At 33.5% G+C, this 26,323-nt stretch overlaps 1 protein-coding gene across 1 annotated transcript in view; it reads left to right on the forward strand.

Annotated features, from left to right (window-relative positions):
- The first annotated feature begins 15,502 nt into the window (after nucleotides 1-15,502).
- The window catches only part of LOC129234126 (integrator complex subunit 4-like), a 61,329-nt gene continuing 50,508 nt past the window's right edge, over nucleotides 15,503-26,323 (forward strand). Inside the window, exons 1-2 of the mRNA XM_054868019.1 lie at nucleotides 15,503-15,639; nucleotides 15,751-15,897. Coding sequence (XP_054723994.1) covers nucleotides 15,586-15,639; nucleotides 15,751-15,897 — 201 coding nt within the window. The 5' untranslated portion in view covers nucleotides 15,503-15,585. The remainder of the gene's footprint in view (nucleotides 15,640-15,750; nucleotides 15,898-26,323) is intronic.

The following is a 26,323-nucleotide window of genomic DNA, read 5'->3' on the forward strand; positions in this document are numbered from 1 at the left end:
CAACCATGGCCCAATTTGACTATTACGAGCTTTCGCAGAATTAGTGTAAGCAAAAAACCTTTTAGGATTCCCATCAATGTTATTTGCTAGCCTTTGCTCCAATTCCCTTTTCTGAATCCGTATCAAATACTTCAAATTTCGTCTTCCCTTACAATACTGGAGCCTATCTGCCCTCTGAACAGTTTCCTTAAACTGACGAAAAGCGGCTTGGTTATAATTTAGAGCTTCTTTAATCTCCATGGAGAACCACATGGGCCAAATTTTAGTACTAACACCTTTTCTCCTAAATGGAACATAATTTCCAACTGTTTTTGCCAGTTTTTCCTTAAATTCAGTATACTGCTGATCTACGTCGCTATTTTTCAATCCTGACGAAAAAAACCTCTTTCAAGCTCTCTGCCTAAGTACAACAAAATCAGTGTTTCTAAAATTGGGCACAAATATTAAATTTTTATGTTTGTACACTTCAAATTCAATCCAGAACCTAATGCTGTTATAATCACTATCTGTAATATGATCCCCTACACACAACCCCTAAACAGAACTTCCTATGTCACAGAAAACTAGATCCAAAACCGCCTCTTCTCGAGTCCTGAGTTACAACTTGATCTAAGAAACAATCACCAATTACTTTTAAAAATTCCTCTTCTCTGCCATTACTAGGATAAAAATTATTCCAATCAATGCCCGGAAAGTTGAAATCTCCCATTATGATGATGGATCCCTTACTGGACATGTCACTAACAAAATGATACATCTGTTCAATGTTCATCTTGTCCCTGACTTAAATTAGGTGGCCTATAAATGTTTCCAAAGCACAATTTTTTCCCCTTATTGCTTATCAATGCCAGCCAAACCATATCAATATCAGCAAGTTTATCATTAATGACCAATTCATTGCAAATGAAATTGCCTCTAACATAAAATAAAACCCCATTACCTCTTTTGCCTACTCTATCTTATCTAAACAAATTATACCCAGCTATATGTAATAAATCTACATCAAAGTCAGTAGCCCATGTTTCTGTAATTCTAATAACATCCAACTTCTCATTTATAATTATGCTTTTCAATTCTTCCAACTTGTGACTAATACTGCGAGCATTGGTATAGTAAACGTTAAGCATGCCGAAATTGCTTTTATTTAACGCCCTGAAATTACCTAAATCACAATTGTTAAAATTACTACTCTTGTTCGACACTTTATTTCCATTTTTAGCAATACCGAAAAAATTATCTTCCTCTCGATACCCGATGCTTGAACCATGCCCCCCATTCAAAACTTAGTTTTTTGACTCCAAAGCCCCTAAAATCAAACCACTTAACCATTTTGACCCCAGTAGAGCTCAGATGCAGGCCATCCCTAGCAATCCAATCCCGTTTACAACAACTCCATTCATCAATGAACCTGATACTAAGCTTTTCGCAAATTGACGTAAGTAGCAGGTTCATACCCCTAGCACATTGATTTAGCTAGCTCCTATGCACTCCATACCTGGGAAGCAAAGCCCCCTTTGGACATGGGTCAAACACTTTGTTGCTTTGTCCAACAGGGAATCCTACAGGGTTGTAGTTTTGGCCGGATAAAACTGATTTTATCCAGGCCACTGTCTAAAACTGGTTAAAACCCGGGTGTAATTTCCGAGAATTTTAGATTTTCTTCTAATTTAATTTACAGAATTTGTGCAAAATTCTATCTTGAAATGAAAGATATTTGCAGAAAATCTGCAGTTTTTCCAGAAATCCGTAGAATTTTTGCAGAAAATTTTAGTTTTCCTCTCATATTTGAACAGAATTGTTCTTGCAGCTCAGACATCTGTTCCACGACGTACATCGCAAATTTAGTAGTGTTCTGCTTTGGGGGATAAATGATTTTTTTTCCATTAACAAAAGTTCAGTTTGAGTCTTGAAAATGATAGAAAATGCAAATCAATACTAATAATATAAAGCTGAAGAGTTTGTTTGAAAGCGCTAATCTCAAGAACTACTGGTTCGAATTGAGAAATTCTTTTTGTGTTGAATAATCCATTTATTGAGGAAAGCTATATGTTTTTTTTTTTTTAAATCAGATTGACCGAAATATTTGTAATTGCAAAATAAATGTTTAGTTAATTGTTTAGTTTGATGAATTCCTGATACAGTGGACGCCGGTTAATTGAATCAACTGCTTTAATGAATCAATTTCTCAAAAATAGAATAAAATCTGGCTTTACTGAATTTGCCACTTTGTAGAATCATAACTGTTTAGAAGAAATGTGATTCAAATAAATGGGGGCCACTGTAGATGGCGGGGTAAATTTTGTACTATCTTCTATGAATTCCTAATAGATGGCGGAGTGGTCGGCTACACTACTGTTGGGGCAGCGAACTGATTTTTGAAAGCATTTTCTTTTTCAATATTCAAGTATATCATTTGATTTTGTAGGATTTTTCTTTTGGGTTTTGTTTTCCTTATTTCTTCAACATTGGTTTTTGTTCTTACACTTAAAGATAGTTATCTAAGTAAATAATTTGATTTGTCATATCATTAATCAATTTGAATTATTCTTCAAAACGTTTTTATTATTATATTCTTTTGAGTAATGTAGATAATGTTTTTGGTATAAGTTAATGTACAGAGAGTATGTATGCATTGAAAATTTGTGTGTAAAAAATCAGTGTAGTCGGTAAATTACTTACTTGAGCTGTCAATCAAATATGAACTCTCCTTCATGTCCCAATATTTCTAAGTTATCATATTAAAATAATTATTTTTATACTTATAATATGTTTTCTCAGTAAAATATATTATATAGAGCACAATATACCTAATTTATAAAGGTTTAATTTATTTCTGTTTTAGGGTGTGAATCAACTAGCAAAATTACTCAATTTCAAAGACCTGTATCTTTTTTACTAACTATATACATAAAACAATATGAGATGCATAGTACTTGAATGGAATATTTAATTGGATAAGACGTCTTATTTTTAATTCCATCCCCTTTTGGCTTACAAGCATGGGTGCCACTCTAAAAATTGGCCAGGACTGAAAAGCGCGTGGCTCCATTTCACGACACCAAAATGTTAGCGCTTAGTTTGTTTGATGTTTTAGACATATATAATGCTAATTTTTGATGCTGTAACTATATAGTAAAACCAAATTGTAAGATTAAGTAAAAATTAAAACCTAAAGAAAAAAATAACATACCATTGTCCAAGATTTTTTGGAGGTAAAAGCAGAAAAAGAAATTAATAATAAAATACAATAAAAAAACTTACTATTTGCTGCTGCAGAAGAAAAGCTTCAGATTTTATAGTTCATGTTACATAAATAGTTCATATTTCATACAAAAAATAGTAATTAAAAAAAATTCAGGTATGAGATTCTTGGCTATAAGATGCATTGTGATAAAAACTTTAATAAAATTTTCCAGATTAAGATAAGAATGGTTGAAATCAACAGATTGAGTGACTTATTTAATTTTTTTTTTTGGGGGGGGGGGGGGAAACAGCTTATCTTTTTAACTTTAGCAGAGGGGCCAGTTTTTTGTCCTCAGAAGAATAACACCTTTTTTGAGAGTGAGAGATTCAAAAGTAAAGATTTGTTTCATCAATAAAAATCATTTTGAACATGGAAAAAAAATCCGATGGCCGAAATTTTTGAAAAGACGGAATTCCGTCCCTTGGACGGAAGTGTGGCAACCATGCTTACAAGGGTCTAAAAAATTCATTTTGGACATTTTTCTGATTTTTGAGGGGCTGTAATCAATAAAGGGTATACAAACTCAGAATGGTTACGTTTCCTTATTAGCGTGATTCCAGTGATTAGTTTTTGCCATATTTCATTTTGTGTTTTCTTCCCCTAAGCAAGTTCTCCCCCTTTGAAAATGAGTAAAAATGTTACATTTGACCTTGAACTTGTTGCCATTATTTTAATTTTTAAGTTACAGCCATGAAACTTAGCATGTAAGACTATCATCTTACTCACTTCAACATATAAGTGTAAAATTAATTACCATGAATGTAATTCAAATAGATATTTGCCAAAGTGCATAGATCTAAAAGTCCCATTTTTGACTACGAAAACAACTTTTGATGACCTCTAAAAAATCAAAGGTCCAGATTAGAGAAGAAATAAAAGTGGTTTTCAACATCTTTCATATGCTGCTTTTAGGGATATGAGTTTCAAAAAATTTTAAAATAGTCAAGCGCACTCATCCGTCAAATCTGTATGGATTTCCGAATTGAAGTCCTAAAATGCAAGTGTAGGACCTTTTTTCAATGATGTCAAGAAATGGAATAGGGTTCAAATCGCAGTTTCAAAAACTTTTCCGAGCTGAAGTTCTAAAAAGGCATTTTTTTACAATCTTTGGCAACGTAAGAAGTTTGGATGCCTTCCCCAGGTAATTTTTCACAATTTAAGACTTTAAGACAAGAAAATTGTAGACATTTACAATAAGAAGCCTGTAGATGTTGTTTACATTGATTTTCAAAAAGCTTTCGATAAGGTACCGCATGTTGCTCTACTTAGCAAATTAGCTGATATAGGAATAGGAGGGAAAACTTTCATTTGGGTAAAAAACTGGCTGACCGGAAGGAAACAAAGAGTAGTTGTAAGGGGAAATTATTCTAATTGGAGTGAGGTCTTAAGCGGGGTTCCTCAAGGATCAGTGTTAGGGCCTGTTTTGTTCATTGTCTTTATGAACGATATTCACAAAAATATTTCTGGAAACATGAATTGTTTTGCTGATGATGTCAAAGTTATGGGGACTGTAGAAAATGAAGAACAAGCAAATCAGCTGCAAGAGGGTCTAGATCATATTACAGAGTGGGCTGATAAATGGGGTATGGCTGTTAATGTTGGGAAATGTCAAGTGCTACATTTAGGACATGGAAATAAGTGTACAAATTATTATTTGCATGGTTCAGTCATTAGTCAGGCAGACAAAGTTACTGATCTGGGGGTCTTAATAAGTCAGGATTTAAAGTTTAGCCAACAGTGCAGCATTGCTAGTAACAGAGCCAGTAAGATGCTTGGATTTATCAATAGATCTATTTCAAACAAATCTAAAGAAGTTCTTCTGCTCTTATATAGAAGTTTGGTAAGGCCTCATTTGGAGTATGCTGTTCAGTTTTGGTCTCATTATCTTAAGAAAGATTTTAATGTATTGGAAAGGGTTCAAAGGCGAGCTACAAGACTAATAAATGGACTTTCCCACTTAGATTATGAAGGCTAAAAATGTACAGTCTTGAGCAAAGAAGAGACCGAGGGGACATGATTCAGTTGTTTAAATTTATTAAAATGAAAGATGTTACGGGGCTGAAGTTTAGCACTGCAAACAGGACAAGGGGTCATTGTTTTAAGCTATTTAAATCTCAGGCTAACATGGATATTAGGAAAAATTATTATTTTAGCAGAGTAGTGGAACCTTGGAACAGCTTACCGGAAGAGGTGGTAATGAGCAAGGGAGTAGATAGTTTTAAGAGGGCCATTGATCTTCACTGGGGATTGTAAATTGACCCGGACCAGTCTAGCTGGGCCCAGAGCCTGTTGCTGGTCGTCACTTTTGTATTTGTATTTCGGGTAGTGTTACAAGAAAGATGGGGTACAATGACTAGCCTCTGGTAATCTTTTGAAACCAGTTTTAAAAAGCAAATTTTAAGACAACGATGGTGTTAGGGAGAGGGCAGGGGTACTGAAACATTCCCCCGGAATTATTACTAAATTGCAGTTCTAAAATGTAATTATTGTAAGCCTCTTTCAACGGAAAATGAAAGGAATAATTTCGGGAACCTCCTTGGCTAAATCTCTGAACATTAATAGTTTTTGATAAAAAAGATATGACATCCCCTCCCCCAAACATGTATAAATCAGATGTGTATCAAGAGTCCAGTTAAAAAAATTAACCGCCGCCTCCCTCCCTCCTTGAGAACTTTTTGGATCGCCCTTGATCGACATATATGTACGACATGCATAAAGAAAACATAAATTAATTTAGTGTTTATAAAAAGGGGCTGGCTATAATAGTTCCGTGGGCAGGTAAACAGCAGTATCTGCAAGTTTTCGAGATATTTTTAGAGATGCGTTTTAGATTCAATACAAACAATATGAAAATGTTGGATAAAGGCCTCTTTTTCACGTTTTTTTCTGCAGAAACCAAATAAGCAAGCTTTCACAATAAAGCTAACGTACAATAGATAACAAAAATGCAAAAAAATGAAAAATTTGCAATTACTGCCTTTTACCTGCCCACAGCAGAAAAGTCTTTTGGTAGTCCTAAAGAATTTTTCTCTATAGTAGTTCTTTGCACAGCATTAACGCATCCATGATCACTTGTCAGGGATCGGTTAAAACTTGCTTTCCCCATTGCATCAAATGCGATAAAATCGAAAATTCGGTGGAGAAAACTCTAATTTGGCAAAATTATTGGCAAACATAAAATTCTCTGAAATTTTCATTGGAAAAAAATCTCCCTGCCTTATCTTTAAAAGTTTGTCAAAAATAAGTTATACTTCATTTTCTGATTAAATATTTCTACAGACAAAAATACATTAAAATCAGTTAAAGTTAGTCTTTGGCTAAGAGATTTGAAATTCGACTAACACTTTAAAATTTGGCAAATTTGCTGGTTAACAATTTGAAATCCTTAGTGTGGTCCCCACTTGTGCAAATCACTTCACTAACAAATCAGAAAGATCATTTTGCTGTTGTCAAGGAAAATTTTCAATGTGACGTTTTTAATTGTGTGTCGTTGATACTGGAATCCTAGTTGGTTTTGTCCTCTTTGGTCACTACTAAAAGCTCTTCTTCCTGTGAGTTCTGAACTGTACAAGTTTAATAACTTTATGCCCTGGAACCAATCTCATTAAATGCTTCCGGTAGCCCCAGCTCGAATATTAGAGTGCCAAAATGCAGTTTAAATGTAATCTGCAATCTCAGGAGTTTAGATTTCAAAAGAGAGGAAAATTTTATCTGGTTCACACTGCCGCATCCGTGTAAAAACAAAACTCATCCATATAAAATAAAGGTGTCAAATCTTAAACTGCGTAAAATAAACTCACGTAAAATGAGGGTCTACTGTAATTATAACTATGGATGCACAGAATAGTGATTCTGCCCGATACTGGATATCCTGGGCATTTTCGTTTGCCGGATTTGGATAGTTGGAGAAGATATCCTGCGAATATCTGGCTTTATAGTTGCTTTTATTTACATTGCCTGTTCATTTATTAAAATGTCACTAGAGAATCTCCCGTCATGGTATGACGGGTGAAATTTGTTTCCAGAATTGAACAAAGCAATTGCCTGTTTGGGGATAGTTCGATAGTTGAAATTTTAACCCGAACACCAGTGGATTAACCCTAAACTGCAGTAGATAGAGTTAATTGTTTTGGTTTCTTCTTTTTCCTAAAATGAAAGTCTTACCAGTAAAACATTTAAATTACCAGATCGAGTTTAGCCTTGTCACAATAAAGCCTTTCCCTTCATGTAAAACATTATCAAAACATATTATCAAGCTGTGACGCGAGTTTCATTGTTGAAGCACATGGGTTACTCGATGATCAGCTATTAGGATGCTGCTTCAAAATAATAAATCAAACTTGTTTTATAAGTCATATCAAATACATTTTTAAATTTTTACATTTTAATGTAGAGTGTATTTGAATAGGTATATTATTGCATATAAAATTTAACACTAAAATATTGTGTTTCATTTCCAGATTTTTTCATGGGAAATAAACTTTCAACAAAAAATATTTCTGTATATACCCATAGTTCTAACTTATAAATCATTGTCAGCTGGGCAATTCCACGGTGTCGGACGTAAGAATTGCACGATATTTACTTCAAAAAACCAACACATTTATTGGTTAACAATTTTGAAATAAATCAAAATATTTTTTTAAATACTTACTAGTGTATGTAGAATTGTTAAGCATAAAAAGAATTTCTGTTACAAAATTTTATTTCAAGAAAAAAATATTTAACTCATGGTGTCGGACGTATGAGTTGAATCTGAAAAATGAGACTAGCAAAACTAAAATCTAAGATTCAGGTCAATGGCTTAATCTGCAACAATGTAACTACTTTTATGTCAAAGAGCAATGATGAAATATTAATAACTCATAAAGATTTTTTTAATTTTAGAGGTATTAAGTGCCAAAATAGGGACTTTGGTATTGGTGTCGCACGTAATATGTACAAAATTACCATGGTGTCGGACGTAAAGAAAAGTTTAAAACCTTTTCAAATTACTCTTAATTTTGCTTTAAACCTTGAGTAATATGTTAATGACAATAAATGAGATGTTTAGATAATTACAACATTAAACATGAAATATTTTTCATAAATGCTAATTTCGCACACTTCTAATTGGGATAGGTGGAAAAAAATTCTTAAAATTTTTTTTATTTTGTATAGAAGATTTTATCTTCCTCTTTTTGCCATTTGAAGTGCCCTTCTGTCCTATACATCACAGATACTTCAATCATTTCCCCATTTAACAGGGGATTGCATCCTGTGTATTGTACAGACTCTTCGTTGACCGCAGCAACCCACTTATGTACTTTTAAGTTGTGCAACAAATTCCATATCTTCAAATTCATCCAATGCATCACTGTCAGATAATTCTTCTTTAAATAGAGCAACCATCCTAAGTGTTTGTGAGGAAGAAGTGTCTGAGATAGTAATTTTATTCAATGAAATCGCTTTGACTCAGTGCATGCATTGCTCAACGATTTTCTCAAATATTACTGCAATGTTGCTGAATTATGCATGATCTCTTCTGATGATATGTGTGCTTCAAGTACACTGCAGATTAATGAAGGAGCCACAGATGCATAATTCTGGTGACATACCACTTAACACTATTCCAGCTTGTCTAGTTCAATGGTTGCAGTGGTGGTCTGATTTGATTGAGCACTCTCCCTCCCCCCCTGGCATTTTACTTCCAGCTTTAACAATACGCCACTTTTTTTTTTTAACCTTACCAACTATGCTGTCTACAGTTCCTTCCCCAGGGAACACTGCAAAGAAATTCTGGGTTAATTTTGTGTTGAATCTCTGCTTAAATAAATGTTTTGATAATAGGTATCCTTACTTAAACTGTAAGCTGAGACTATCTGAGAAAACTTGTACATTTTTAGTGCTTGGTTATTTGATTTTAAGATATTCTAACAGGCAGGGTTGGCAAAAACCCGGGTTTTTTTAAAAAAAGCCCATGGACCCAGGGTTTTTTTTAAATAAAACCCAACTAAAGCTGGGTTTTTTAAAAGAAATGTGGGTTTTTTGTCTTTTTTTAGGGAAAATGTAGGATACTTGTAGCATATTGTAGCGTAAGTATATGAACAAAGCACAAGAATTGTCTTGGGGTAAAAAAAGCTGGAAAACTAGTTAAAATTCAACATTTTCTGAAGCAGAGTATGAAAGACAACGAAACCCAAGAATGGTGAAGTTTCAGATTTTTTAGTTTCCATGATTACCAACAGTTAAGGCAAAATTACTTCTTGAGTGATAAAATCTATTGTTCGTTTTTAATTACTACTATTTTTTTTTGCATTTTACTTTATTGTATTTCATTTTTTTTATGCAAAACTACTGTAGAACCTCAAGTAGTTTAAATCCCTATTTACTGAATTCCAGCTTAATCAAGACATTTCTTTGAATTTTATGTTGCCTGTTTTTCTATTTCTGTGTACAGATTAAGAAATATTAAACTTTTTTGTAAGATAATGAAAATACTGTACATCCTATTCTGTTTTCTGTCCGACCATTTGGAAAACCTGTTAATTTCTAAAAAAAATATAACTTGTTAATTCGAAATTTGTGACGCGTCGGGTTGCAGAAAATAATTCACATGAAAGCCTTTTTGCTAGAGTAGTTTCCTCTGTACAATCTACAAATATTGAGAAAACCAGATGTGACAGGACTTAGTCAAGATAATTTGAGTTATTTATTGACCAGTTAAAGATAAAAGTTAAATATATATTTTTTAAATCTTTGAAGTATTTTTAATGCCGTTAAGAGTTAAGAAATACTATTAAAGTTCAAAATTCATTTTTTATGTCCATTGTCTGTTGTGAAGAACAAATAAAATAGAAGTTTAAATTGTAAAAGTATTTAAATTAATTACCTTTTTAAAAAACTTCTCAAAAAATTTAAAAAAACCCAAAAGTGGGCTAAATAATGGGTTTTTTTTGATGAAGATCGTGGCTTGGGCATGGCATGCGCCCAGTTTGACAGATCAAATTTCGTTCTGCTGTAAAATTGCCACATTTTGAGATGCTTAAAATAAAGAAAAAACTATTCCTTATAAGGTCAGTGCTTCTAGGAAAAAAATATTATGTAACAAATTGGACCAGTAAATCAATTACCAGTTTCATGGTTTAAAAAAAAAATGTTTTTAAGTAAGAGAACCTATTAATAAAGACATTTTAATGACTAAAGTATAAAGAAATGTTGTTATCGCTGCTCTCTATCCCTTCTGTTTTAAATCAGAGAAATTCTGTAACCATAACGAGGTAACAATTTTAAAATTCTTGGTGTCGGACGTAATTAATTTGTTACGTCCGACACCATAAAATAAGAAAAAACTATTTATTTGAATTTTGTTGGGATTGCACATTTTCAATAGTAACTGATGTTCTGATTTGCAGGTAAAATGTTTTGTAAAATGTTCCATCCTATTTTATACAGCTCAAACTTTTAGGCAGTTGAGTGTCGGACGTAATTTTATCAAAGTGCCTGTTATAAATAAACTTTTAAAGACAAAAATATTTTATTTAGGTCTCATTTTTTGTGCTACATTTGTTCTCAAGTGTTGTGGCAGGCATCTGAATCAGTTACAATGTGAAAAATATTGCAACTCTAGTTTGAAATACCAATTCCAACAAGATATCAAAAAATCCATTCTGACAGCATGTCGAAAATACCTCTGTTCAAAGGTTTGTAACTCTTATAAACATAAACTTTTGGGGTAATTTTTATTATTTTCATATAATTCAACTCATAACCTTGAAAATGATACCTAATTTGTGAGAAAAAAAGGATTTTGAAAAATTAATCATCAGTTCCCCATTCCCGTGGAATTGCCCAGCTTACATTTTGGAGCTTTTAGGCTTCAGAGACCACTTAAATAAGATTTGATGTAAACAAATAATTACACCAATTGTAAGTGCAGGTTTTGCGCAAAAAACAGGGGTCAAGAAGACCCCCCCCCCTCCCCAGAAAATTTTCTGAACTGAAGTTCAAAAAATACATTTTTAGATGATTATTGGCTACGTTAGAGGAAAAAGTGTATCACAAAATTTTATAAACTTAAGTCTTCAAAATGGGATTGTAAGCCAGCTTTAACTACACTACAGAAAGAAATTGGTTAGAGAATGCATTCCTAGGATTTTTTCAAAATTGTAGCTCTAAAATGCGCTTTGAGACGATCTTTGGTGATGTTGAGAACAAAAGATTCGGGGACCTTCCACCGGAATTTTTTCGAAATCGAAATTTCAAGGAATAACTCATAGAATTTTTTTCTAAATTGTTGCTTTAAAAACGTACTTTAACCTTTGTTCGGTGATGCTAGGGACAAAAGATTCATAGACCCCCCCCATCAGAATTTTTTCGAAAATTGAAATCATGAAAACACAAATGTATCCACCATTTTGGTAATGGAAGAGAAGGTATAAATTCAAAGATATTTCGGCTATTTTTCGAAATTTTAGTTTTAAAATCAATTTTAGACATTCTTTGAAGATGTTGGGGGTGAGGGGGGGATTTAGGACTTTCCTTCGTAAGTCGTTGAATTTTGAAATAGTAGTTTGAAAAGTGCTAGTATGGACAATCTTTGGTGATAGAGAAAAAAATTTATTTTTGGAAGCCCCCCCCCCCATAGGGGGATTTTAGGACTAAATTCCTGGAGGGTGGGGGCAGTTTTTTTAGCAACATCTTTACTCCCCCCCTCCTATGGCTTTTCCTGCGATACATAAAGCCATTCTTTATCTTTGTGGGTGTCGTCTTTAGTAATGTGTTACATGCTGTCCTTTTGAATTGACCTAAAGAGAGGAACTGATATCAAGAGTGAAGCAGGCCTCCCTTTTAAGTGTGATATAGAATACCTCCAATTTTAGGGGGCCCGGAGGTTTCTCCCCCGAGAAAATTTTGTAAAAAGGATACAAAACAGTGCATTTTGATACCTTGTAAGGGGTAATTGGGCAAAATCAAGGGGAAAAATGGACCAACAGCTTTTTTTTTTAAAGTTATATACTTTAAATGTGCTTTGTAATGTAAGTTAATGCTTAAAAAGAAATGGTGGACAAATTTAGAAAATGGGTAAACAAGAGAGTTGCTGCCGATTTGAGCAATTCATAATTTATACACTTGACAAGAAATAAATTTGAAGCATATTTTGCTTAGGAGTTTCAACAACTTTTCTTTCGTTTTTGCTTCTGATTTGTTAAAACGATCATCAATTATTGCAGCTGAATGCATAGCTTGTTTAGTCTATATTTTCATGTACATGCATACTTGCTCCAATGGTTTTCAAGCTAAAATAGTCATTTTAGACACATTTTCAGCACCCCCAGAGGCAGCTTTTCTACTTGTAATACAGTGTACAGTGTTTTTTTTTCCCCCATCAGAAAATTACATTCGCTGTTCTCTTAATTTTGGCTTTTGAACTAACTATTCAAAAAAGAAAATAAATTCAAAGAATTATGATTTTTGTTTTAAGATTTTAGAAGGCATGTTGTTGCTAGATGGAAAGTCTTCCCAAAACTGGAAGGGCATTGCCCTCTCCCCCCCCCCCCTATTAATCTGCCCATGTTTGTAAGCTGCTGGATCATTTTCGAAAATGAGAATTTAATCCGAATTTCAGGAGATGTTTAATAATATTTTCATAAGTTAACTTTTTGTGTCAATAAAATTGAAAACAAATAAACAAATGAATGTTATGCTGCCCCATGGTGCTGCCAACCGATCAGATGTCACTTAGACCCCCCTCCCCTTGTAATCCAGCCCTGTCTATGTTCTTTAAAAAACGACAGAACTTTAAAAAAATCTTTGAGATGATAATAAATTTTGGATAATATATTAATTTTTGCGATAAATTCGACCCTAAAAGGGAAGGGCACTAAGCCCCAAAAACTCTCTTTGTGTAACGCCACTGTTCTACGGTTGGTAAGTGAATTTTTTATTATTTTCTGCCACATTTTCCAACACAATTTGCTTCCAGGGACTTATTTTGGTCAATTTTAACTTTTATAACCCCAACTATCGACTTAAAAACACCTGTGATACTTGTAATAACTCCCTAGGTATATGTAGAGCTGAGTAGAAATGCTTGAACTTCCCTATTACTTTTTGCGAGGCATGTTTGAAGCTTGGCCCATTCTAGATAATCTGCTTAGACACTAGTACCACATAAAATATAAATCTAATATTAAACTTCAACCAAACTGTAACAAAAGTACTAAGTGTTAGGCTTACTTATTCACAAAAGCAGACACCAAAACTTTTATAGAAATATATCTAAAATCCTACTTAATATAACCTACTTTCTTTTATGAAAATGTTATAACCAATCAAGTGTAATTAACGATATAAGATTGATTCAATACTCATATAAAATTTTCAAAGTAAATATGGGCAAAAAAAAAAAAAAAAAATGAAAGAGAATTTTTGGCACAGTCCCTACTAACGAAAATTTGTTTGTCGGGGGTGCTATAAATATAAAAAGAAAATAAAAGCGTACGAAATTCTATTTTAACTCGAGACATAACAGTATACTACTCTTTCTTCAATCGCTTATTATATCTTTTGAGATTCAAATAAAATTGACAGGCATAGCATAATAATTCAAGTACGGAAGATGGGAAGCGCACTCGCGAAACACCACTCTCGCTAAATTCTGCCGATCATGATTTTAAGTTAATACAGAGAATAAGAGGCTAGCTAAAGAGCAGAAAAACAATATAAAACAACTTTCATTATAGAATCAAGGGAGGAGGGGGTCGATTCGCAGAATAAAGAATAAGAAAGGATTACTTTGGAAACATCCGAGTCCGTATTGTAATGTGAATAAGAAAGAACGTATTTCATAGCTTAGAAAATAGCATCAAAACTTGTAGAAAAAAATTATAATAATCTTCGATAATATTTTCGAAGGACACTTCTATAAATGCATTAAAAAATTACTTTAACAATGAAAGTTGCCTAAAACAAGAAAAAGTTTTTAAATAACTTAATTTGTAAACAACTTGACATTGAATAGAATTTTAAAGGAAAATATCATTTACATAGAACAATTCAAATCAAAATAAGAAAATTTTACATTATTTACCTCCTTTTTCCCACAGATTTACTAACGATGTAGTAGAATAAGACATGCTTTCCGTTTCGGTACTACGAAAATCACACTAAGTACTCAGTTCATCTTTGGCATCATAATATTTTATGAATCATCAATTATTTGGGATTAACGTGTCATATAATACCAATACACTTCACATTAATTCGCGTTATAAAATATGTACTAATGATAAACATTCATCAAGATGGCGACCAAGAAATCAAATTAAAAACATGTGTACGAATTTAAAATATGTTTTAGACAATTGAAACTTGTAATAATTTATTAAGTAACAACAATAAACATAAAACGTAACAAAAGATAACATCCAGCAATAGACGCTACATGTCAATTAGTGTTTGGGTTTGTCCATCACGGAAACCCCTTTCAGCGTTTCACACCGCTAATTTTCGATACGAAATGAAAATTTAGCAGCTTGCGTACGATTCGCTTTTCCGCAAACGAGCTTGGCGGTGGTAGCCTTTCAATAAATCTGATTGGGTGCCTTAACTTCACGTGACATGCGTAAATAAGATTTCACGTCACTGAAGACTATTTCTGCCTTTATTACAAGAAAACACAATGAACTGTGTGGGAAAACAAAATTTTGCTATGATTTCTGATTTTTAGACAATGATATCTGAAATTTGCTCTAAAATTAGATAAAAAACGGAAGTAACATAAAAAAAAAACCCCACGGAAGATCCATTGATCGATCCATTTAAATTGCCATTACGGTTGCAAACAAAAAAACACAAATCAAGGAATAAATTTGTATTGTAAAAATATTTTTAAAATTTGATTTCGTAGCGAGAAAATTGTTATCTGCGGCTGTTGAAGTGTCAAAAGTCAAAATGGTTTGCTGGAAGAAGTTTTTGATGCCTAAGAACACGTGAACGCAATGTACATCGCAGTAGGTACTCTACAAGACATTCAAAATACTTTTCAAAAGTCAAGGCTGGTAAAAAAAACTTGAACATACACAAAAACTCGCACATCGAAAAGAGAGGAGGAATTAAACACTGTCTCTATCCCCCTATGTTTGTATGTGTGTTAGAGAGAAAAGACCATTGCCTTGAAACTCTCACTTCTTGTTTTTGAGCATATGCATTTAATGAAGTGTAATGCTGTGAAAGGATAAGGATGTTATAAATTAGTTTAAATGGTAAAAAATTAGTTCATAACCATGTTTTAACTTGTAGAAAACATTGCAATTGTTGCAGACATTTGAGAAATTTTTGTTGTACCACACAAAGTGAAAATGACGGCTGTTTTAAAAAAGCGAGCTCTTGCTGAATATATTATGTCTTCTCAAGTAGGTGCATCTTAGAATTTAGCTTACAATTGAGATTTTCTTTAAAAATTAATCTTCTGTCACCAAGATTACTGATAGTGAAGAACTTACTTCTTTTTTTGCCTATTTTAGGAGCAGCCAAAAAAACCAGCAAAGCGTTTCCGAAGTATGAAGAAAACATCCAGTCTCACTGAACATGATTTAGATGTATTGAAAAATTCATCATCTGGTGAATCATTATCATTCTTACTTCAAATTGAGGAGCTTTTGAAAGGCGAAGTAAGAACACTATTATTGGTCTGCATGATATGTATTACAGTAGACCCTCGTTTTACTCGGGTTTATTTTACTCAGTTTCGATTATACGCGGTTTAAGATTTGACATCTTTATTTTGTTTTACACGGATGAGTTTCGGTTTTACGCGGATGTGGCAGTACAAACAGAAAATTTTTTCCCCTCTTTCAAAATCCAAACTCCTAAAGATTGCAGGTTGCACATAATAAACTGCATTTTGGCTTGCTAGTAATTGAGCTTGGGCCACTGGAGACATTTTAAGCAATCAGTTCCATAGCCCTTTCCAGAAGTAGAGTTATTAAACTCACACAGTTCAGAACTCACTGGAAGAAAAGCTTTTAGGAGTGACAAAGGCGGCCAAAAGGAGGATACTGACATCGGTGACACACAACCAAAAACGTTCACATTGAAAATTTTGAGCCATTCCTAGACAATAGAAATGATCTTTCTGATTTATTAGAGAAGGAAGATTCTTTCATGGAAATGACGCAAGTGGTCATGGATGATTAATGCTCTGCAAAGAATTACAGAGAAAAATTCTTAAGGACTGTCGAAAGACTCATTGCCTCTTTATAAACAGAACATGAAATCAATTTGTTTCTTTACGCATGCATAAAAATCGATATAAGTACACATTCAACTTGTTATATAGTTAGTCATCACTAGAATGAAATAGATTTTTTATCTACGGAACCTAACCTCTATTTTTACATTACTATTAGGTCTCAATTTATGCGGTTTCAATTTCTGTGGAACATAACCTCTGTGTAAAACGAGGGTCTACTGTAATATTATTAATGATAAAACAAAAGAAGCAAGTGTACAATTTCACAATTTCGTGGGAGGGGCACTGGGTGGTAACTGAGTGGTGAATGCCTGTCAATGTCACTCAAACTATGAGCTAACAAATAAACAATGAGTTTGTTTAAACTTTTACAAGTAAGCAGAGATTTCCCTATGCATTTCTGTTTGGAATTTCTTTCTCTTGTGTGTTTTTTAGAATATCTTCATTTAAGAATGCTATTCTACGGAAACTGTTCATAACCTTGAAATTTACTGTTTTTGCATTGCATTTCTTTAAAAGGACATGCCCACTAAAATGTGATCAAATGTAGCAATTTTTAAATATTGTTGATAGTTAGTTCCATGAATTTGTGGACAAAGCTGCTAATTTTTAAATTTCATCAAAACTTTAGTTTTGAATCATAATGTGCAGGAAATAAATCAAATTTTTTAAAATTAATAAAAATCATTGCTATTACTATATCTTAATATTTTTTATGAAGTTTTTTTAGAGTTAATAGGGAAGTTTTCGATTTTTCAATTTTGTTTTTATATAATAGAGTAACATGTATGAACATCATAGGTGAAAAATTTTTTGCGATACGATAAGTAGTTTTTTTTAAATTAATTTTTAAAGTTCAAGCGTTTGTGACGTCAAATGGCATAGGAAGTGACGTCATGCGCTCTTCCGATAGGGGAGAAACCGAAGAACGTGATTTCGACTTCGAAGACGAAACGTAAAAGACTTATCTCCTCACGTTTCTGAACATTAAACCTCTCATCCTCTCGGAAATATTCGAATATCATCATTGATGTTACTTGAGGAAGATTATTTAAGATTGTGCTTTAACGAATCTTGCTTCCATAGTGTGTTCAAAAGGATTATTGAATTGCTAAAAAATAAAAATATCAGTGTGCTCAAAATGTCCCTAGCAAAAACAAGGGATCTTCGGCAGAAGGCTGCCCATTAGCCCCCTGTGACGTAAGCTCGGGACGTTTCAGAAGAACGCACTTTTGTGTGTGAATTTTTAAAAAATCATTAAAAATGAATCACGGTGTTTTAAAATTCGGCAATGGTGAATTTTTTAGTTGAGGGTCAATTAACAATATCCAATAGCCAAAATATGAACATTTGATAGGTTGCAACTTCCCTATTCTGTGACCCAAACTACAAGCTTAAATTTTACGACTTTGATTTTCATTTAACTTTAAAATTTTAAATAGATCCTTTTCAAAAATTTTATTAGTCAAGAAAATTGATTCATAAGCACTTGAAAAACATCAAATTTATTGATAAATATTTTTGAGTTTTTTAAAGGCTTTAGAATAATCTCTCCGTGACCTGTAATGTTTCACAAAAAAAAAAAAAAAAAGTTTTTAAGTTTTAACAAGGATATGTTTATATCTTATACTTTTATTTATATTTCCTCCTATTCTATGTTATAAGAAACATGCCCATGTGGTTAATTTTAAAAAATTGAATTACATTGAAGATTTTTAAATGTGTAATGTCTGTCACATTTGTAATGTCAGGGGGGTTACATGTGTAATGTCTGTCATACTAGTTTATTTAAGAGCAATTCGATGAAAAGTGAAGCCATTGGGTCATAATTTCATATTGCAGTTTTTGTTATTATATTTCACATCATTCTAAAGCATAAAATATATTTTTAGAATACTGCATTGGTTTTTTAATAAAAGTTAAATAATATTCTTTTTTCCTAGTTGGAAGTATAATATTCAGGTTTTCATAAAAATAACAAAAAAAGTACCATATTTTCAAATGCTTAATTCTAACTAGAAAGTCGCCCGTCAAGGTATGACGGGTGAAAATTGCTTCTACTCTTCTACATTTAAAGGAAGCAATTGCTTGTTTGATGATATTTTGATAGTTGAAATTTTAACCCTAACACCAGTGAAGTAACCCTAAACCCCAGTACTAGCGTTTATTGTTTTCGTTTTTTCATTCCCCTGAAATGACACAGTCTTACCAGTAAATCTGTTAATTTACTAGATCGAGTTCAGCCTTATCACAATAAAAACTTTTTCTGCATGTTAAACATTACCAAAACATACAGTAGACCCTCATTTTACACGGGGGTTACATTCCACAAAAATGCTGCTTAAATTGAGACCTAATACTTGTGTTAAAATAGGGGTTTGGTTCCATAGATAACAAAATACTTAATTCTAGTGATGACTAATTGTATAATAAGTTTAATGTGTACTTATATCGAGTTTATGCACAACATGCATTTCTTTTGCAGCCAATAAGAATTTTTCTCTGTAATTCTTTGCAGAGCATTAATGCATCCATGATCAATTGTGTCATTTCCATGATAAAATCTTCCTTCACTAACAAATCAGAAAGATCATTTCTGTTGTCTAGGAGTGGCTCAAAATTTTCAATGTGAACATTTTTGGTTGTGTGTCACTGACGTTGGTATCCTCGTTGGTTTTGACCTCTTTTGTCACTCCTAAAAGCTCTTCTTCCCGTGAGTTCTGAACTGTGTGAGTTTAATAACTTTACATCTGGAAAGAGTTCTGGAACCAATTGCATAAAATGTCTCCAGTGAACCAAGCTTGATTATTAGCACACCAAAATGCAGTTGATTACCCATAATCTGCAATCTTTAAGAGTGTGGATTTCGACAGAGGGGGAAATTTTATCTGTTAGCATTGCCACATCCACATAAAACTGAAACTCATTTGCGTAAAACAAAATAAAGGTGTCAAATCTTAAACCATGTAAGATAAACCTGCATAAAACAAGGGTCTACTATATTATCAAGTTATCATGCCATGGCGCGAGTTTCTTGTTGAAGCACCCAGGTTACTCAATCACCTGCTATTATTTATTTGAGAATAGCAAAATAAAAATGAACAAAATTAATTGCAGTACAGTTTAAACTATTAACATACTATAATAACATGCATTTATTTAAATTTTTTTTTCTAAATAAAACTATACAATTTAAATTTTTTTTGAAATGAAGTTTAATTTACGTCCATAACAAAAATTTAGCAAAAGTTGTCATTACTTCCTAAAAACTCAAAACTAAAAGAAACCCTAGTACCAGCCAAAATAAAAGGACTATTTAAATTTGAGTCAGAAGACCATGCTGTGTGGTATTAGAAAACACAAATAGTAGCGACAACAGTTGATCCAACTTTGGTAAACTCTCAAGCTTTAATAAGTGTAGTTTAACAATTTTTCATCTTTCATATCATTCAAACATTCAATTTGTAACATTTAATGTTATAGGAGGTAAATATTTTTCATTTATTGATAGATATATAAATAAAAATTTGCACGTGTAATGTCTGTCACAAAATCTTGTAATGTCTGCCACAGTTGAAATTTTTTTAATAAAAATCCTGTTTTGAAATTTTTACTTTTTTTACTTAGATATCATAGAAAACATTCTTTTTTTACTAAAATTTTTTTTTTTTTGAATACATAACATAAAAAAATTCAGAGCAATGGGATAACAACGAGGCATCATCCCATTTCCATGTCAATTTTTTGTAATGTCTGTCAGTGTTTTATTACTCTATAACTCAAATATTTAATTCAACATAATATTTTTTTTATTTGTGTGTAATAAGGGCATGAAAATGTCTTAGTACACCAAAATTTATTAACATATTTTAATATTTGGTACCTGAAACTAAGGAAAATAGTTGTCTGATGTAATGTCTGTCACATATGGAATTAACCTGAAACTTTGTTCTAAAATATGAATAAGACAACATATCGTCGCCTCAGAGCAACAGTAAGAAATCTTAATATTATTTCTGGGATTAGATATCTTACTGTTGCTTCAAGGCGACGATATATAATAACAGTGGTTTTGCTACGGGGGAGGGGAGGGGGCTATCTCTGTCACCTGTCTGGGGGCTGACACCCAAAGTGGAATTGCAAGTTTTTGAAAACTATGAAGCTAAAATGCATTTTCAAGCCGACTAATTTGAAAATTTGTAAAATCCCTTACTTCCACCCCACTTCATGTCAGCAACATACTTTTTTCAGGATTAGGTTCACACTGTCAATACTTAGAACTAGTAGTGACTTCCTCATGTACAAAAAATTGAACTCCCACTATCTTTCCCTGTGTTAAGATACGTTTGAAATTGATAATCATCCATCAATTTCCTGCAACCAGGGCCGGATTTAGGCTTAATGGGGCCCTAAGCTATTTCAGGTATGGGGTCCCTTTTGTAGTTTGAACAACGTTTCTCTCGGTGGTGTAAGAGGAAATCTTTTAGTTTGTTTTTCTTTACTATGTTTGTCCCTTTTCTCTGATACATACAGCAATAATTTTACTTATTTGATCGTGTTTCAATGTGTTTTCCAAGATGTCCTTTTTGGATTGATCTTGGGAAACAGAAGGGTATCAAGAGTAATCCAGGACTATCCTTTAAGTGGAGTATGTTTTATCCGCAATTGTAGGGGACCGGGCATCTGGGTGTTTCTCCCCAGGAAAAAAATTTCAATAATACAAATACAAAAGTGACGACCAGCAACAGGCTCTGGGCCCAGCTAGACTGGTCCTAGTCAATTTACAATCCCCAGTGAAGATCAATGGCCCTCTTAAAACTGTCTACTCCTTTGCTCATTACCACCTCTTCCGGTAAGCTGTTCCAAGGTTCCACTACCCTGCTAAAATAATAATTTTTCCTAATATCCAAGTTAGCCTGAGATTTAAATAGCTTAAAACAATGACCCCTTGTCCTGTTTTCAGTGCTAAACTTTAGCCCCGTAACATCTTTCGTTTTAATAAATTTAAACAGCTGAATCATGTCCTCTCGGTCTCTTCTTTGCTCAAGACTGTACATTTTTAGCCTTCTAAGCCTGGAATCATAATCTAAGTGGGAAAGTCCGCTTATTAGCCTTGTAGCCCGCCTTTGAACCCTTTCCAATACATTAATGTCTTTCTTAAGATAAGGAGACCAAAACTGAACAGCATACTCCAAATGGGGTCTTACCAAACTTCTATATAAGGGCAGAAGAACTTCTTTAGATTTATTTGAAATAGATCTATTGATAAACCCAAGCATCTTATTGGCTTTGTTGCTAGCAATGCTGCACTGTTGGCTAAACTTTAAATCCTGACTTATTAAGACCCCCAGATCAGTAACTTTGTCTGCCTGACTAATGACTGAACCTTGCAAATAATAACTTGTACACTTGTTTCCATGCCCTAAATGTAGCACTTGACATTTCCCAACATTAACAGCCATACCCCATTTATCAGCCCACTCCATAATATGATCTAGATCCTCTTGCAGCTGATTTGCTTGTTCATCATTTTCTACAGTCCCCATAACTTTGACATCATCAGCAAAACAATTCATGTTCCCGAAAATATTTTTGTGAATATCGTTCATAAAGACAATGAACAAAACAGGGCCTAACACTGATCCTTGAGGAACCCTGCTTAAGACCTCACTCCAATTAGAATAATTTCCCCTTACAACTACTCTTTGTTTCCTTCCGGTCAGCCAGTTTTTTACCCAAATGAAAGTTTTCCCTCCTATTCCTATATCAGCTAATTTGCTAAGTAGAGCAACATGTGGTACCTTATCGAAAGCTTTTTGAAAATCAATGTAAACAACATCTACAGGATTCTTATTGTCCAAAGCCATGGTAACTTTGTCATAGAAATGTAATAAATTAGTTGCACAAATCCTGAAACCGTACTGAAAACTAGTCAATAGATTATTAGTCTCTAGAAAATTTACTATCTTAATTTTCATCAATGTTTCAAAAATTTTGCAAACCACCGAAGTTAGACTCACAGGTCTATAATTTCCCGCACTCCCTTTAGACCCTTTCTTGAAGAGCGGTGTAATGTTAGCCAGCTTCCAGTCCTCTGGCACTGTCCCCGAATTATAAGAAGCATTGAAAATGTTTGCGATTACATCTGCTAATTCCTCTGCACATTCAACTAAAATTTTTGGATAAATATCATCCGGCCCCGGAGCCTTAGTCTCTTTAATTTTTTTCAAATGTAGTAAAACGTCATCCCTGGAAAATACAAAGTCCTCAAGCTGTACTATAGCTTGTGTCTTGTTGGTGTCAACCGTTGAGATACAGTTATCGTTAAAAACACTCGAAAAAAAGTTATTAAGAACATTAGCAATATCACTATCGTCTTGAATTAAAATTCCGTGCTCATCAACCAGTGGCCCAATATGACTATTTCGAACTTTCCCCGAATTAGCATATGCAAAAAACCTCTTGGGATTCCTGTTTATGTTATCTGCCAGTCTTTGCTCCAACTCTCTTTTCTGAATCCGTACCAAATACTTAAATTTACGCCTTGCCTTACAATATTGGATCCTATCTGCACTGTGACCTGTTTCTCTAAACCTATGAAAAGCAGCTTGCTTGTAATTTAGAGCGTCTTTAGTTTCCCTGGAGAACCACATTGGCCAAATTTTAGTGTTGACACCCTTTCGCCTAAAAGGAACATGATCCCTAACCGTATTCGCTAGATTTTCCTTAAACTCTGCCCATTGAAGATTCACATCGCTATTGTCCAATCCAAAAGAAAAAACTGCTTTCAAACTCTGCCGAAGTGCCACAAAGTCAGTATTTCTGAAATTGGGCACAAACCTAAAATTCTCTACTTTGTGCACATCAAATTTAATCCCAAACCTAATACTGTTGTGGTCACTATCTCCAATGTGTTCCCCTACATATAACCCCTGAACAGAGCCTTCCATGTCGCAGAAAACTAGATCCAAAATAGCGTCCTGTCGAGTACCCTGAGTTACAATTAAGGATTCACTTTGTCCTAGTCGGGATTTGAACCCGGATCGCTCGTGTGGAAGGCGAGAATTCTACCACTGAGCCACCGTTATCCACCATAATATGTATAAAATTCGGCAATACACTTTCTCAAATTAAGATAATTCACAGTAAAAATTATTTTTGATTCGACAAATCAATGACAGCATTTGACAGAGAGAAAGAGCACTGGAAGATAAAAGACAATGCATTGTTTCTTATTCACATCGGCTTTCAGTACAATTAGTTTTTAATCACCCCTCCAATCCTTTGATAAATATAGCAATGAATAAATATAAAATGGTCAATAGTAAAAAATGCTTTAAAAGAAATGCTGTTAGAAAATAGGTAACAAAAGAGTAACATACTGCCCATTCGAACAGTTCATGTTCATTATTTATAGACTTGGTAAGAAATAAAATTGGAGCCCACTTTGCGTAGGATTTTCAAAGACTTATCTAATTTTTTCAAAGCCTCTACAACAGTTAAAAATTATTTAACGCTCTTCATTTGTCCTTTCCAGTCTCTGATATTTTAGTACTTGATTGTAAATTTTTGCAGTCCTGTTCTTACTTTGTAAGAAACAGCTATTTTAAATTTGAAAGAAAAAAGAAACTAGATTTATCACATGACAACAACTTTTCTTCAATTACAAGTGGGACAGAAATGAAAAGGAATAGAGGTAGTGTATTTTTTCCGCTGCACTAAACAGATTGACAATATGCAGAAGAAGTAAGGTAAAAGCAAGCAATAATAAAAGAATTTCGAAAATACTGCATTCGGAATTATATAAATAGCAAGATATGAAAATGTGAGTCACAAAAATTTGTAATATGTTTCAGAAACGTGAGAACCATGGTTTTTACACTTTTGGTGCAGATATAGCAAGGAGCTGAATTTGATATATATTGGCATCTCTCCTCTCCCACCCATTTGTGGTTGTAACCACACATTTCCTAATTTTTAAGGTTTTCAAGCACTAGGAAGGAAAATTTATTTTTTCAAGTACTTTTCCTTTTTTTTTTGGAATGAATCATGCTAATATCCAGGAGTTTGAGACCCCTAACAAAGGGGGGGGGGGGAGGGCACCAAGCTAGAGTGTGCTTAGCTTGTACGTAAATCCAGGTCTGCCTACACCACCTTACTTTTTTGACCTCTCCACGTACACATGTGTCTAGGGCATAAAAAGCGTTCATTGTTTTTATTAGTCTTTTGTACATTATCCTACTTAAAATTTCACTATAACACAAATGTAGTTGTTTCTAGATATTGTATGAAATTCATGTTTGCATGAAATATTATTATTATTATTTATTTATTTTTTGAGTTTGTAGGGGGGTGTGTTGGATATGATTTTAGATATTATAGAGCTAATCTACAGCTAAGCTGAAAATTAGGCAACTCATTTCCAACATAAAATTTGAGGGAGTGGTCTGCCCGAAGAAAATAAGACATGAATCATTCTTTACACTGAAAAACATTTATTTAACATATATTAAAAAATGGTTACAATACAATAATTTGGTCCTCCGAAGAAAAATTAAATTATGTTAAAAAGATCTTACAATAAGTCCATGCAGGTGTCAAAAAGTCCTGTCGATGTTCCATAGTGAATCCCCACAGGTAGATGGACGGCATCGCAATCTCCCCAGAATTGCAAGCTGGTCAGTTCACACCTTATGAGCCAAGTTCACCATATCAGGGGAAAATATCGAAGATGGACACGATCCTTTTTCCTCGGAGACCAAACGACCCACTTAGATTTAACTATAACTTTTCACTTTTATGGACGTCATGGCAGCACGCGCTTCCAAAACTGAAGACATCAACAGCGAATCATTCAGAAAAAATCAGACCTCACCTGAGAGGCCAGTAGCAAAAAAAAACTTATGATGACATGGACGAACACATTTACAAACACAAACAACACAAGACGAGGAGACAAGTGAGAGAAAAAGTAGCCATCGAGCTACGGCCGGTCAAAGTATTTATAGCCAGATCCGACCTTGCTCGTAACAATGTGACGTTACCTTATTTGCATATTGCAAGAACAACTCAACTCGGAAAACACGCAGCTTGCAGGTTGCACAATTCTTATTTAATTTGACATTCAGCACCAAACACCTCAACATGGTTTTCTCATGTGATCGACATGTGCTTTGTCGGAAGTTTACCGACATCTGCCGAATGACGGCAACCAATCATAGCGTGCCACATATTTTTCCGAACACTTCCGATTCAAACTCGGACATTTGAGTGTCGGTGGCAGGTGGATGGGATTTCCCGTGCAAGGTTTTTCCCGGAACGGCAAAAGGTAAGTTACAATTTTTTTTTTTAAACAATATTGGTGAAATTCTTCAAGAAACAAAAATAAAGGCATTTAGCCCAACAAGTTCCCCCCTCTTGAAGGAATTTCACCAAAAACCACATTATATACATTAAAAAAACACTTAACTACATTCATATTATATTTACAAAAGATACATTTGAAAAATAGTTCAAAAATTTGATATGCCCCCCTCTTAAGTTAATCCCAATTAAATATAATTTTACAAAGCTTATTTAAACAATTCTTAGATAGGGGTTTAGTGAAAATGTCCGCGATGTTTACATTTGTCCTCACATATTTAATCAAAAAAATCTTTTGATCAATTAAATTTCTTAAAAAATGGTACCTTACATCAATGTGTTTTGTACGGGAATTCTCAATGGGAGACTTAGAAAAATCAGTTGTTGCAGTGTTATCACAATAAATGACTGTATCCTTAAGCTGGAGGTTTTCAATATTTAATTCACTTATTTCTGTAATTATCCTCTTCAGCCAGACCATT

Source organism: Uloborus diversus, chromosome 1, assembly GCF_026930045.1.
Source record: "Uloborus diversus isolate 005 chromosome 1, Udiv.v.3.1, whole genome shotgun sequence".
Taxonomy (NCBI): Eukaryota; Metazoa; Arthropoda; class Arachnida; order Araneae; family Uloboridae; genus Uloborus; species Uloborus diversus.